At 41.2% G+C, this 15,760-nt stretch overlaps 1 protein-coding gene across 1 annotated transcript in view; it reads right to left on the bottom strand.

Annotated features, from left to right (window-relative positions):
• Positions 1-1,065: 1,065 nt before the first annotated feature.
• BARD1 (BRCA1 associated RING domain 1) overlaps positions 1,066-15,760 on the bottom strand; it is a 72,753-nt gene continuing 58,058 nt past the window's right edge. The window contains exons 8-11 of the mRNA XM_044432080.1: positions 14,816-14,951; positions 12,984-13,076; positions 3,179-3,276; positions 1,066-2,028 (exon numbers count right to left, since the gene is read on the bottom strand). Of these exons, the coding sequence (XP_044288015.1) occupies positions 1,696-2,028; positions 3,179-3,276; positions 12,984-13,076; positions 14,816-14,951 (660 nt within the window). The 3' untranslated portion in view covers positions 1,066-1,695. The remainder of the gene's footprint in view (positions 2,029-3,178; positions 3,277-12,983; positions 13,077-14,815; positions 14,952-15,760) is intronic.

Here is a 15,760-nt window from a genome sequence, read left to right as displayed (position 1 = left end):
AGGTGTGAAGCTTTCTCTCACACAAGCCTCCACCTTCAATCCAGATGGCTTATGGCCCAGAAATGGATTTCACTGGGCTGAGAGCTGGGCAGCTCTGACCCTCCCAGTGTTGTGGGACAACCGGCCATGCTGGCTGGGGGCTGAGAGAACTTGGAGTCTAGCAACATCTGGAGGACCACAGGTTCTCTACCTCCACTAGTGATACACTACAGATTCTTCAACTTCAGAAGACAAGCATGGATGGCCAAAAGTCATCAAGCAGTACCTGTGGTACTCCGAGATACAATAATCCTACTGCAGTGGTACCTCGGGTCACAAACGCCTCAGCTCATGATGAAATCAGGTCGCGAACAGAAATTTCTGAAATTTTTTTCCTCAGGTTGCAAACTCTGCATCGGGTGACAAACGCAATCATACCTGTCTTCCCTGCATGGCTACAATCACAGTGGTGCTGGGGGGCGGGGGGGAGATGGCTGCAATCATGGCGGCGTGGGGGAGATGGCCGTGATCGCGCCTGTCTTTCCCACACAAGTGTGACTGTGCCCATCTCTGGCTGCACTCGTGCTTGTGCAGGGAACATGGGCGCAATCATGGTCGTGGGGGGGGGGGGGGGAGATGGGCGCGATTGTGCCTGTCTTCACTACACAAGCACGCCTGCAATCACGCCCATCTCCCCCCCCAAGCACGCCCGTGATCACGCCCATCTGCCCCCTGAACGTGCCTGCAATCGTGCCCATCTTTCCTGTGATTAAAAAAATTATTTAAAGAACAGATTAACCTTATTTACATTGAACCTTATGTGGAAATTTGACTTGGCTCACAACCAATTTGGGTTGCAACCAGAGTCCTGGAACAGATTAAGTTTGTGAACCAAGGTACCACTGTACTCCTAAGAAGTAACGGACAAATAATCAGAACTGCTATGCTTGTGTGTGGGGTTTGATTCAATGCAATTGGTGTAAGATTAGGACTGACATAGCAAGGGGACTGCCTACATTTCTTGCTCCCTCCAACAGACACTCATGTACCACTATACAATATGCAAACAATAGGCTCACACAGAAATGCTTCAAGCCATGATTTATCATTGATGACAGACAAAACATTAAAAATACAACATAAGAACATGGAAATCATGATTACAAACATAAAATGACCCATTTCCAAATTGTACAAAACCTACAGCCTCTACACTGGTGAAAGTTATACTAATCAGAAAAAAGACTTGAACTATTTTAATCAATAGGTTATACTGTCCTTGTTGTTTGCTTAATAAAAGGGATTCTAGTAGCCAGAGTGATACTGATGGGAGCTTTCAGAGGCAATCACAGGGTTTCAGTGTAAAAAAATCCTAATTTTAGAATATGTCCAATAATCACACCTGTACTCCTTATACAAGGTAACGTCTTCAAATATGTCATACTCTAGTCACATGCACAGAAATCCACTCAATCAAGAAAAAGCAGGACTTGGAAACATACAAACAGGTTCTGCATATCAGGCTATTAAGACAGCATGAGTTCAATTCTCAGTATTTAAGCAAGAACCAGTTTGGACACTTGAATACACTTGTGCTTCCTTCATCCCAAATATTTCCAAAAGTATAAATGAAGAGAATCTGTGGCTTAATTGTTGTTTCCATTTGGGGCACAACATCATAATCTTTTTGCAAGCAATCTCATGATGCTGGAAACATCATTCCTCAACAGGCAGAAGTTGAAATGACATCACACAGTCTATAAGCCATTTGGACGACACTTCCCAAACCTTTCCTTGACGAACTTTCTCGGGGTGGTAGCTGGAAGACGCATCATAGACTATATACTGTGTACAGAAACTCTGGTCAGAAGTGATCTCAGCATGATAGGCTACAGTATTGACTGTCTGGGTCACGTCATTATCTGGCTTAGGCTTCCTCATGAGAATCTGTCCCCCACCTGTTTTCACCAATTCTTTGAGTTTCTCTTTGTTGGGCTCCTTGAATGTTCCCAGAAAATAGAAGTAGCAGCCATCAAATAATTTGGGCAACTGGAATAAAAAAGAAGACTGATTAAAAGGATGAAACCATGGTACAGCTCCCTTAGAACACAATACCAAAATATGCTCACAAAGCTACTCAGTGGCAAAGGGTCAGGAGCAGTATACCAACAAATAGTGCAACATTTGCATAGTAAGTGAAGGATCAATTGAACTAAGATATGTCCTGCAGACAAGAAGGACTATGTCTTGTTGCAAAGTCAAAGGAGAGAGAAGCCTGGGCTGACAGAGGCTGAGTGGGGAAGAAGGCCCCTTAAGCAGGTGTGCTAAGAATTTAATGCAGGTTAGCTGAAAAGGCAAGGCAGAGGATGTGATAGACTCTGAGAACTCTGAGGGACAAAGGCAATGAAGGGAGGGAGGAAAGTATTGAGAGGGGGCTGCAGAATGCCTGATGGAGGGCCTTTAGGAACAGGAAGGCTAGTCCTGTGGGGCAGGAAGGCTGGAAGACAGGGGAAGTGAACCAAAAATGTTTTGGAAGAGGAAATGCTGTGGAGAGAATAAGAAGGGCTGACTCTCATAGGGCTACCTATGCATTTCACATAATCTAGCAAGATCTTTGCATAGTCTGTACTCATAAACCACCCAGGGAGCTTTTGGGCTGATGGGTGGGGCAGAAATATAATAAATAAATAACCCATACCACCGCCAGATAAACATCATTATAAAGTACTATCAGGGGAACTTACAACTAAGAGAAAACGAGCTGAAGATTAAACAGAAAATGTAAACATTCTTTTCCAATTTCAGATATGAATTCTTCTCAGTAAGAACTAAAAGTTACTAGAACATTGGGGGGGGGGGGGACTACCCTGCCCCCTCCATATACACCAAAAACACTGGAGTATGAGGACTGATATTAGGAAGAAAGTTTCTGTCCTTACATTTCAGGCAACACCTTGAATAAATGTTTCCAAGACTTACCTTGAAAGTACTGAAAAGAGTTAGCAGCATATATGACAACAAAAATCCATTAAAAGCTTGAAATTGCTTTCAGAAGTTAGAAGTTGTCTATCACTTCTCAAAAACAAATGCTGGAATAAAGCACACACCTATACGTTCCTCCTTGTGCAAAGGTGGCAAATGGTAAAAAGTCACAATATGGATCCAAAGGCAATTTAAAGATTATCAGGAAACTCCTCACCAGCTGTTCTTTATTCAGCCGGCCACGTCGTGAACCGCAATCGATTTCATACTTCTCTTCTTGCTCCCGAGCCCCTGTCTGCAGGCAGGCCTTAACCCCTGAAGTTAGGGGGGAAAAATGTAAGGGCAGGGGAAAATGTACTGATTTAAACTGTATCAATTCCTGAAGACAAAAGACAAGATAACATTTTGACCAAAATATGATCAGCTTGAGAGTGGAGGACCCAGAATTGGCAAGGTTCAACAAAATATTATGAACAACAGTTAGGAACTGCCATAAGGCTTAATAGGTTAATTTGGAGTAATGTTGGTATGAGATGCTACACAAACACAAACACTCCTTACAGTATAAAATATATGGCAAAAAGAAGCAATCAGTCAGAGGAATCAACAACTTAATAATTGAAGTCCACTGAAGAAGCTTAATTTACTTAAATGTATTTGATGCAAACCTAAGCATGGACTTCTTTTAAAAAGAGAAAAAAAAACATTCTTTGGATGGAAGGAGCCCTTTCATTCAGAGAAGGACAACCACAGATCCAACCTGCAATTAAACAGGTAACCTTTCATCAATGAGAAGGAAAACAAAGAGAAAATTTGGCAAACCTTGGGTTGTTCTTTACCTTCAAACACTGAAGGCTCTCTGTTATCTGCACACAGTGGCACAAACAATGCACCAAGGAGACCCCGCAGTGGTGGCCTGCACCAGCTGCACACTAGTACCCCTGTTACAGGACGAGGTGAGAGCACTGGAGCAACAAATGTCCACCCTACGGACAGCTAAAGAAAATGAAGAGTTTCTAGACAGAGCGGAGAAGCTGCAGCATGTAAATGTAGTCCAAAAGGAAGAAGAACAGCAGCAAACTGAGGCAGCAGAAGAGAACCCCAAGGGAACAGAAAATGAGGAAACTTGCTGGAACAGGGTGGCAGTCAGACGCAGAAGACCTAGAAAACACTCTACATCTGTGGAAGCAGTGGAACACTTGAACCACTTTAAATTACTTGAGAAAGGGAAGTGTGAGAAACCCACTGTGAAAGAACTTTACGGCACACTGGGTAACTCTGAAAAAGAGACAAAAGGCCAATCAAGCAAGGAAAACGGTAGCAAAGTTTGCAACAGAAGAAGAGTGCTAGTTGTGGGAGAGTCCCTCTTGCACAGGATGGAAAAATATGTTTGTTGTGATGACCCAGAGAATGACCAAGTGTGTTGTCTTCCTGGCACCAAGGATAAAGATATAACCAGCGAGTTCACACAACTCATACAGCCTACTGGCAAACACCGCTTCCTTCTCTTCCACGTGGGAACTAACGACACTGCCATAAGAAGCTTCACTGAAATGGCACCAGACTTTGAAACTCTAGGGAGAAAATATTTATGTATTTAAAACTTTTCTGTACCATCCCATACTTAGACGTCTCAGAACTGAAGGCTATGATCCTTGGCATCAAGATCTAGAACTTTACCAAATCCCAGTCCTCTGCCTGATGACACATGCTAAATGGTAATGAATGTTTTGTTAGCAATACTGATGCCCTAACATGGAAAGTCATGCCACGTAGGACCAATATGCATTAAGTATCTGTTGAGAGTGGACACTGACTCGTATGCACTAGTGTGTCACAAGCAGGTGGCCTCTTTGGTAAGTTGGCATTTCTCAGTCCTGCTTATCTCATTTGGTTATCAAAAAGCTAAATGAAGCATGTCATTTTTTAAAAATATAGGACTGATATGCATAGCCTTGAAAAGAGATGGGTACCAATGTTTTGCATTAAGGTCATTACACAGAAAAAAAATCCAACTTTTCCATGTTGGTGGTGGAATGCTGGGAATTGTAGCTCTTTCTTCTTTCTAGTCATACATAGGAGTGTACTCCTGTATGAATATTCCCAGACTTTAAGGAATTGGATTCCTGCTCTGGAAGCCTTTCCTACTTGAAGTGAATGGCTTTTGTTCCATGTATTGCACTGCAGTTAACTTATCCTATAAAGTCGGCTGAACTGGCTTTTTGTTAGCTTCCCAGAACCAGGTGAGAGCCTTTGTATATCAGTCAGGTTTAATTAGATTGATGTGCTGCTTGGTTTTTACTGCAATTCTTATTTATCTATTTATTTCTGGTATTGCAATTACTTTCAGATTTAATTGTGCTTTGTTATGATAAGCTGCATTGAAGGCCTGCTGGTAGAGGAGCAAAGTAAAAATGGATAAAAAATAATTAAAATACCAGCTTAAGGTTAAGGCTACTGAGTTTTTATTAAATGAGTTCTGTCTGTTTCATGGATTGTCAAATTTGTTTGCTCCATGCACTGGCTGCAATATGCATTAGTGCAAATTTTCTCCAAAAAGGAAAAACAAAACACTTTTTTGAATCTGTGTGACTTGGAAAAAGATGGTTAGCTGTGGAATCTGCAGGCTGGATTCATAGAAATCTGAATTCATTTGATTCCATTGCAAATTTCTACAGCATCCAGGTATATGTATCAGGCATTCAGAGCCCTTAAACATCTACATGAAGTATCTTGAGAAGAGGGCGGTTACACCTTAAGTCTGCAGAAGCATTCCTCATAAAATAAGCTTTTCAGTAATATGTTGTAAGAATATTAAAATGGGATTCAAAGGTTAGAGTAGATAAGTGGTTTTCTCACTTTTGAGGAGGTGGAAACCTTCCATGGAGAATGTGCCAGGTCACAGGTCAGGCTTACTGTCTGTGTCATCCTGCATTCACTGAGTCTTCCCCCTTCCTTCTATTGCTATGTATTCCAATGGAACATCACTAATGCTGAATGGTCCGCAGAGATGCCTGAAATGTTGTCTGGGTAATTTCCTTTAAAAACATTTTCTAACTTCAGCATTCAGAAATGGTACCCTGTTCCTGCACCAGGAGTTGGTAGAAGTCCCATTCACTGTACTACCTCTTGATTCTACCATCTTATTCTGCTGCATGTTCAGACCAGACAATCTTAAACATTTTATTTAAATAAGCATGCAGTGAGAAGTCTCTGCATAGCCCTATTGAGGAATGCAGCACTACTGGGAACTTTGCAATAATATGGGCACGGGGGAGTAGTTACACCTGTCGGTCTTTGTTCTTTCTCCCACCTATAAGAAAAAGAATGTTGCCAGAAGCTTCAGGATAGAAGCTGCAGCTGAGATTTTTTTCAGTAACCTAGATACTATGTTGCTGTCAAAGCCACAGCTAATAGAAGAAAAAAAGAGTGCCCTGTAACAGAAGACAGCTGCTACAGATAGCACACATTGCTAAGATGTTCAAATTTAACCCTCTGCTAAAGGATGCCAAGATTAAGCAATGTGTCATGCACAATGCTTTGGCAGTTTTACTCTTTAGTTCTCCAGAGGTTCACACAGCAGTCCAAAACATGGTTTAAGCATGCACTATGGTTTGGCCTGATGCCCAAACTGACAAGTCAAGGTCATTCAGAGCCACGAGTCCTGTGGATGGCCAAACATGGTTGAACAGGTGGGGTTATAGCAAGGTAGGAGTGTGGAGAGAAAAAGGCTCTGGAGAGGGAGAGAGAATGCTGTGGACTGGCCAAAGAAGCCATGTGAGTGTAAAGAGGGTGCAAAGGCATGTGCTAGCTACTGCTCCTCCAGAAGCTGTATGCAAATTGAAGAACTGAGCAGATGGAAAATGAGCACAGACAAGCAGGTCTGAACAAGGTCTTACTGGATCACAAGACCAAATGATGGATATCCCAAGCCATGATACAAAGCGAAGTCTTAAGAAACATACACTGAGCATTTCTGGCAGAGACAAAAACTGTGCCATAGTAGTAGACTGGCCTTTCCCATATCAGCATAATCACCCTAACATGTCCAGTATGGTATTATCTTCCTGAAACCTAAACCCTTTTCCTAGGTAAGGTAGTATCAAATTTAGCCCGGTCTCCTTAGAAAGATGCTTGGGCAGAATAGGAGTGCGGCTGAGTCCTCCTCCTTCAGTACTGTTCTGCCCTAGAGGTGAACCATTTGCCCTAGGTAACACATCAGAAGAAAATACACCAGTAACTTAGACTGCAGCCAGTACTTTTTACATCAATTATACCAAAATGCTGCATTAAAGAAATCCAAAATCTCTAAAGGAAATACTGCACAGATGTACACAGTTTAAAGTTAAAAGTTTCATTCTGCATACTTGAACTTACTATTTTTTTTATAGAATTTGAAATATCTTGGCAAAGGAAAGCTCCTAACTAATGCTGGTGGGAAAGGGGGTTGAAAGATTAGAAATCAATGATGCAGAGGGCAAGCCAAAGATTTCTTTTCTTGAACCACTGAAACAGTTCATTAAACTGACTAGGAAGCCATCAGCATACTCTATCCAAATTCTGTATTGGAACTCAGTGTCAGCTTAACATGCTTACAAAGCTCCTGAATACAAAGATTTCTAAATGGAAAATGTCCATTTATTTATTTTATTAGTTATTAGATTTGTATCCTGCCCTTTTCTTTTTTAAAGAATTCAGCAGCTTGCATCATTCTCCTCCTCCTGCTCTCAATCTTATCCCCACAACAACAACCCTGTGAAGCAGGTTGGGCTGAGAGTCTGTGAGATCGCCCGAGAACCAGTCTTAACCACTGTACCACACTGGCTCTCACACTGGTCCATGTCACAAAAACTATGCTGACAGGTGAACAAAAGAATTAAGATGCTTAGAATGTGCATTGTGCAATCCATGTGCATAGACTTTTGAAGAGTAACAAGCACTGATCTAAAATGGAACATGGGAAAGCAACAGAGAAAGGGAGATGAGGCAAGGACAAACAGGGAGAATGTGCGTTCACTGCAGTTACATGTACAGGGGAGGCTTGTTTCAGCAGATGACAATGGGTAGGGGAGCCAGAATGTGCCTCAGTCTAGTCCAGTTCTAGTCCAGTCAATAGCAGCAATGCCTCTCCAGGGTGTCTGGCAAGATTCTTCTCCAGCTCTGCCCGGAGATGCTGGGATCCTTCTGCATGCAAGCTGAGTGCTCTTCCACTGAGCTCAAGTCCTTCCTACAGGATTGAGCTCAAGTCTTCGTAGGACATCTCTTATTTAAAGAGGAAAATATAAGGAACGGAGGAGAGAGAGCAGAGATATCTGAGGAAGAGAGGCTTTTGGACAGCTGTGATTGGTGGAGCTGGAGAATAGAAGGTCATTAAGCATGAAGATGTGGGAAAAGAAAATGGAGAGCTATGGGGGGGGGGGGATGATGCCACAGAGGGCCTTGAAAGCAAGGAGGAAGAAGTTTGTGCCAGGAATGGCTAGAGTCACCATTTGAGGAAGGGCTGCTTGCACAAAAGTGGAGCTGCAAGAACTCTTGAGCAGCTGGCATGGCAGCCCAGAGGCCCCAGGGCTTCACAAGGTGCTTCGGGTAGACACAAGTAAATACATTGGAAGGAGGCAGGAATGCACAGAACATCACTCAAGCTTTTTTGCACTCAAGCCATTTTCTCGACGACATGTGAGAGAACTCCCAACTTAGAAACACATCAAACAGTGACAGTTTAATTCATCAGTAATTTCAGGATTAATGAGGAAATGGCATTGAAGAGGAAGAAGTCATACAAAAGACTTAACTTTTTAATTCTTATTCATTTCTACATAAGCTTAATGCTGTACCAGGGATATAGCAAGTTCTAAAAGTGCATAAATCCATCTGAGGAAGCCTTGTCTGCCTCTGTTGCCTGGAGCCATATCTTCCATTGCTTTCCATTATTCCATTGCCTTTGTTATTTCTATGGCTGCAATGAGGGTAGGAAACAACAAAAATAATTCCACTGCATGGAGGCTGAGATTAAGTTTCACATCTTGCTGAGTTTTGGTTCAGAAGTTGTCAGGACCATAGATTAAGGATATCAGCAGGTTTTTTTAGTGTCCATAATGCAAGCAAGGCTTTTTGTTCTTAAAGAAAGACTGCATTTTAATATCTAAATTTTACATGCAGCTAGTTGCAAACTTCTGTTGACTAAGAATCTACTTGTTAAGTTAAATATAGTTAACTTAAATTAGTTTAAACTTAACTAATTTAATTTAACTAAATTAAATTTAACTGTATTTAACTTAACAAGTAGATTCTTAGTCAGTTAAATACAGATAGCTCGTCAAAAGCATGCCTATGCTAACCATGGCCAGCCACCAGTCAGCAAAGGAGAATCTGAACCCATAAATAGTCTGCAAAAACTATTTTGGTATGGCATCTGAATTAACAAATCAAAGCCATGGCTCTGGCTCTGAAAGTGGAGCCACCTAGAGATTAGAGCACTAAGCAAGTATACAATAAAAGCAGGTTGGTAGTTCCAAGCCATGGCTTGTCTATTGCATATTTGAAAGCAGAAACATTGTTTGATTTCTAAATTGTAGATGGTTTAAATCACAGTTTGACATATCTGAATTGAGCTACACTGTGGTACAGGAACTGGCTAGGGAGCGATCAAATGCTTTTCCTGATAAGAGGCAACTGGAGGTAGTCAGCATGAAAGCTCTTGGAAATCTGGCAAGTCCATTGCCAAGTAACCACAAACAGTTTCTCATTCTGTTCATATGCACCCACAGAAGTAACAAAATGATTATACATGGAGGCAGCAGTTGTCAAACTGACTTCATCTCAAAGCTGAAGAGGGAATGCACATCACTGCAGCACTGAACCTGCCCTTTTGCCTCCAACAGATGCCCTCTAAGAATGGAGGTCTGCAGCCCTGTAGATTCTTGTTTGAGTGCCAACGCAGTCATGTCTGTTTTTAACATAACACTTGAAACTGCTTCATGCTCAGTCAGATCAATGAACCAGCTTGCCCAGACTCTGACTAGAAGTCTCCACAGTATTTGCTTGAGTGGAGATGGCAGGCTCCCCTTATTTTTTTTAATGACTGTTAGAATTCTTACACTTCAATGGTTTCAATATGATGTACAGGTTTGGACGTAACAAACCTATGCCTGGGTTAGCTAAGAAATCACATCCTCCTCTCACATGCCTCCCTCCCATCCCTTCTCTGTTTAAAACAGTGCACTCAGGTCTTGAAGCAGGAACAAAGTAAATCTGAATGGTTTCACCAGGCCATCTCCATGTGACTTTGGCACAATACCAGGGCTGAATTGTTGCACTGCTGCAGTGTCCAATGGGCAATTCAGAGCAAAAGGGGATTCAGATGTAATCCTGGCATTTTTAAACAGACTTAGGCAAATGTCTCTTTGCAGGGCCCGTTCTGTCTCCCCCAAAGTACTTATTTGCTGGCACAGCAAATCTTAAGAGTGAACCATAAAATGTTATGTGTGTCCCCTGATGGGATTTATTCCTGTTGTGTCTAAGTGGACTTTGGCAATTGCCAAACAGAAGGTATGATAAATAAGCCAGGGGGAAGGGGAGGAATCACTTTTCCTAGACAAATGTTTCATCAGCAGGAGTCCAATTATTTGTTATAACAATCTTTACCGTGTAATGGCTCTGACGAAGACTAATAACAAAGACTGGTGGAAACAGATGGAGCCATGGTGTTAATTACAGGCACTTAGCTGCATCAGACCCCATGAGTTATTCCTTACGCTTCTCACCAGGGAGGAGACTCACTGGTGTTTTTTAAAAGTATGTTGCTTACTAAGTTGGGATTATTAAGAGCCAAGACTGTACTAATAAGTACATTCATAACTCATTAAGGGAAGAAAGTGCTAAAATATGTTTTAAAAGTCTACAGGCATTATCATGGGAGCAGACTTCCATTTGCACAATGGAACTTCTCTTGGTCCTCCCTAAGCAACCCCAAAGTCAGATCCAGAGGGGCCCCAACAATCCACAACAAATTTGGAGGGTGGTAGGGAGCAAAGGGGATCCATTCCACAGTGTTTTGCTGATAGCACTGGATATAGCCCCATGTTCTAAGGTTTTATGGTATTCTTACCCAAGTTTCATATCAGTTCCCTTCTAAACAAAATGTATGAATTTCAAGCTGTCGATGCATTTTTAAGTGGTAGGAAATTATACTGATGAGACTTAGCATTTATATAAAATTTCCCACACTTTGCTGCAAATTCTTACAGGAACTCTGTAAAGTAGGTCAGTACAGTCTTCCTATTGGAGAGGAAGAACTGAGGCAAAGATAGGAGTTTTGTGTAAGGGCACCTACTGAATTCTTGGAAGAGGCAAGATTTAAGAAAGAGACTTCCTGAACCACAGCCCGTACTCTTAGTGGTGATGTTACATGAGATATCATGGATTGCTTCTAGAGTATCAACCTAAGCTCACATTCCAAAGAAATCAGGGCATCCTGCCTAACACATGTGGCAATTAGGTGGTATCAGAGGCCTCTGTAATGTTGCAAAAAGCATTACTGGTGAAAGATCTCTACCTCTCAATCCTATTTCAGGTATCTTCCTAACCTGACAACTTTATCTCATCTCTAGAACTAGCACATAAAGCCCAATATGACAAGTTTTTCAATGGGCGACAAAGGATTAATTACTGAAAGGTGACACTATTAGGATATCATAATGAAAGGAATTGCAACTGGATAAAAAGACACTCAGCAAGGTTATTAAAATGAGAGGATACTTAAAATGTAATATGAGAAGCAGCTTTAAATAAAAGACGAATTCTGTAACTCATGCAGTGTCAGAAAAAATAAATAAATACATGTAGCACATTATCTAAATAGGCAAACACACAACAGGCTCCAAGATCAATTTGTAAACTGCACAGACATGTTCAGAATCTTACAGTTCACGCAGTCAGCTAAATTGAGTTCCAAGTATTTTTGAACAGATGAGTAATTTAATGGAGGAATTCTGTGTCTTCAAAACATAAAGTACTGGTTACCCTTTAACATGACACGGCAAGGACATCAATGAAGAGAACCAAATATATACATCAGAGGCAAATGGGTTACATTTCCAAACAGCCTTGGCAAGCTATATGGAATAGTCTACTTTAGTTGGCAGTGAAAGCTGGACCATAAGGAAGGCTGAGCGCCAAAGGATTGAGGCGTTTGAGTTGTAGTGCTGGAGGAGACTCCTGGGAGTCCCTTGGACTGCAAGGTGATCAAACTGGTCAGTCCTAGAGGGGATCAACCCTGACTGCTCTTTAGAAGGCCAGATACTGAAGAGGAAACTCAAATTCTTTGGCCACCTAATGAGAAGGAAGGACTCCCTGGAGAAGAGCCTAATGCTGGGAACAATAGATGGCAAAAGAAGAAGGGGACGGCTGAGGATGAGGTGGCTAGATGGAGTCACTGAAGCAGTCAGTGTGAGCTTAAGTGGACTCCGGGGGATGGTGGAGGACAGGAAGGCCTGGAGGAATATTGTCCATGGGGTCGCGATGGGTCGGACACAACTTCGTGACTAACAACAACAACACTTTAGTTGGAAAGACTAGTTTTACATTTCCATATGCCATACCCAATCTATTCTCATGGTATTGCTAACTTATACTAACAAAACCAAACACAGAGTGAGCTGATTGCTAGTTACTGTTACTAGATAATGTGTTTATCACCAGCCACTACCATCAAAAGATTTTTGCTTCATTTTTCAGATTTCTTTTTCCTTAAAGCATCCCAATATTTTCACTAATAAGCCAAGCAATAAACAGCTGCATCTCTTTACTTACAAGCAAAGCTCTGATTAACTCAGTGGTGTCTCATTACCAATAATACAGAGCATTAAACATCTCCAACAGATGGAGTAATATTTAGAACTATATTCTTGTCATTCACCTAACAAAAGAACCTCAGGCATTTGAAGTATTAGTGTTTCCAGTATGAGTTGAAAAGAATAAAGACACATGGGCTTGTTTGGGTTATAAACCATCTGGTTACTTACACTCAAATGTCAGGATCCAGCATCCAGTCAAAACTGCCAGCATGCACTTCATAGTACTTCGCACAGGATACTCAGGGATAACAACGTGAGTCACTAAAATGGAAAATAGCTTGCCTGAAAACTAGTGATATCACACTTACTGTTTTGACATGCTGCATGGCATGAGATTCAGGAAGAGTGCTCCTTCACATCATTAAGGTAGTAAGTTTCTACAGGGAGGGGCATTCTCCCACACAGGCAGAAATGTCACCTGTGCACAGAAGGAGCAGCCATACGTCATGAAGAATTTATCTGGGGACAGCCTGAACTTGGGGTACTGCTTCAGAGGACACCTGAACAGAGGGGAGCAGACTGCAGCTGAACGGGCAATGCTGAAAAACAGTCATACTGAGCAGATACTGCACACCACCATTTTAAACTCTGCCACTATTTTTAGTTTCTCAACATTTTCTCTTTGGAGATCCAGAATTAAGTTACCAATTTTTTACTTGTTACTGCATAGAAAAAGAGTACTCGTTAAAGGACAAAATTAATAATGTTCATCCTCCTGAAGGCACCCTTCCCATAGGATTCTCATCTTATTTTGTTTCATTTCTACAAAAGGTCTAATTATTTACACTTGGAAAATTTGAGTACAAAGAGGCATACTTACCAGCAAAGCAAATCCCCCAAAATGCAATTGTTGCATAGATTATTGTCTAAGACAGAGGCATCCAACTAGGGGCCTGCAGGCTGCATGCGGCCCAAGATGGCTATGAATGCAGCCCAACACAGAACTGTAAACTTACTTAAAACATTACAAGATTTGCTTGGTAACTTGATTGTGTGGTTCTTGAGGCTGAACTTAGTTAACAACAACATTGTGTTGCAATGTCACATAAAATAAACATATGTATGCTTATTTGTATGCATGCATGGCTTCAGTTTTACAGCGATGTCTGCCTTCCATTTGTGAGCAACTATTTTCAAGAATGAAGCATGCTAAGAGTAAAATTAGAACCAAAATATCTGATTAGCACCTTGAGAACTCACTGAGAATTACAACTATTTCCATTGAAACAGATATTGATGCATTAGTTTCTCAAATACAATGTCAAATATCCCACTAGTTTTATGTTGCCCTCTTTTCTTTTACTTTCATTTAACAAAATAATAAAGTTTTATTACTTAGATATGTTCATTTTCTATATTAGTGATTGCAAACTTGGGACCTACTTGATGATTTTAAAAGACTCTCCAAATGGGGTGCTGCATGATTAGGATTATTATGTGAGGACTTTTTTGCTTATCTGCAGTGGCAGACATCACAAATATTATGCAAAGCCATTTTTTTTGCTCACCAGTTTTCGTTAGTGTTTGCATATTTAATGTGCAGCCCAAGGCAATTCTTCTTCCAGTGTGGCCCAGAGAAGCCAAAAGGTTGAAAACCCCTGGTCTAAGACATATTTTGAACTGTGAGATAGCACAATCTGGAAACTTTTTCCACAGAGGTGACGGTGGGGGGAGGCGCTACTCCCTTCCACCAAGATTGAAGCACCCATAGACACAAATGGAATGAATGGCATCCTTCCCACTGTACTCTGGATGCTATTCATGTTTGCCAAAGATGGAAGCTCTGCAGCTTGGGAGATGGCACTCTGCATGCACCCACTGGCACAGGGAAGGCACCCTCAGCTCTCCGCAGATATCAGAATGAAAAACAAGAGAAGAGAGATTCTCAAAGGTGAGAAGGATCCTAATTATTTAGGGCTATGGTTAATAATTAAAACTCTGAAAGGTCCTTATACAATCTCCATCTTAAAGAAAATGCTGGAGAGAATAGCAACACCTACCTGTGTTAATAAATTCTGTAGATATTCTGGCCTTCAAAACCACAGCCAACTTACTCAACAATTGTTGCTGAACTGGATCAAGACCACTTCCAAGGAAAACAATAGGCTCTTCTCTAGAGTGATTTAGGTTTAGTTGCTTCGTAGGAACAAAGAGGAGAAAGGGTTAAGTCTTACATAACAGCAGCATTTTTCTTTTTCTTTCTTTTAGAGAAACAACTAATCCTTTCTTGACATTTCTATTAAATAAGAAATAACTATTGCGACGTGAGCACAACTCAGAGTAGCATTGCTGGATGCAAACAGTTTACATCAATATTCATTATTTCCACCTAAAGGGAACAAAAGAGTACTAAAGGGACAGCTAGGTCCGTATGGCCATCAAAGCAGCTTCCAGTCACTTAACAAGTTTTGCATAGCTGACCCCCTGGAAATGGCAACCATATTCATACTGTACAAACTTCCTGTGAATATTAGCGGTGGATTCTAAGGGAAAGAAAAACACATGGAAGGCAAAAGCAGGGGTGAACAACCACTGGAACCCAAAGCAATTTCAACTGGCCATGGAAGCAATACTAAATTTGGCCTCCCTGAACTTTCCTATTTGTACATTTGTTGACTTCAACTCAATTTTGGTCATTTCCATTTAAGTTAGATTTCTCTCCTAGACCTGTTTTGGAAAAGTCATCTTTGCATGCTCTTCCTAGGTAGACTGTATTGGGCTCTTGCCAGTCCAAAGTAGAGAATGTCCCCAACTCCAGCTGTGACAGCTAGAGAACTGTGGCAAACACTTTAACATCAGTTGCAGTATGAATTATTTTTACATGCAAAATTAACTTTATGGGAAATGCAGATGAATAATTGGCAAGAAAATGTTGGTTTGGCACTCCTGGATAGACAGGATTATTTTTCTTAGTCCTGCTGATTTTTTTGTTTTGTAGGCTAAAT

This window comes from Varanus komodoensis, unplaced genomic scaffold, assembly GCF_004798865.1.
Source record: "Varanus komodoensis strain SLA01 unplaced genomic scaffold, ASM479886v1 scaffold23, whole genome shotgun sequence".
NCBI lineage: Eukaryota > Metazoa > Chordata > Lepidosauria > Squamata > Varanidae > Varanus > Varanus komodoensis.
This window is presented reverse-complemented; position numbering and strand designations above follow the sequence as displayed.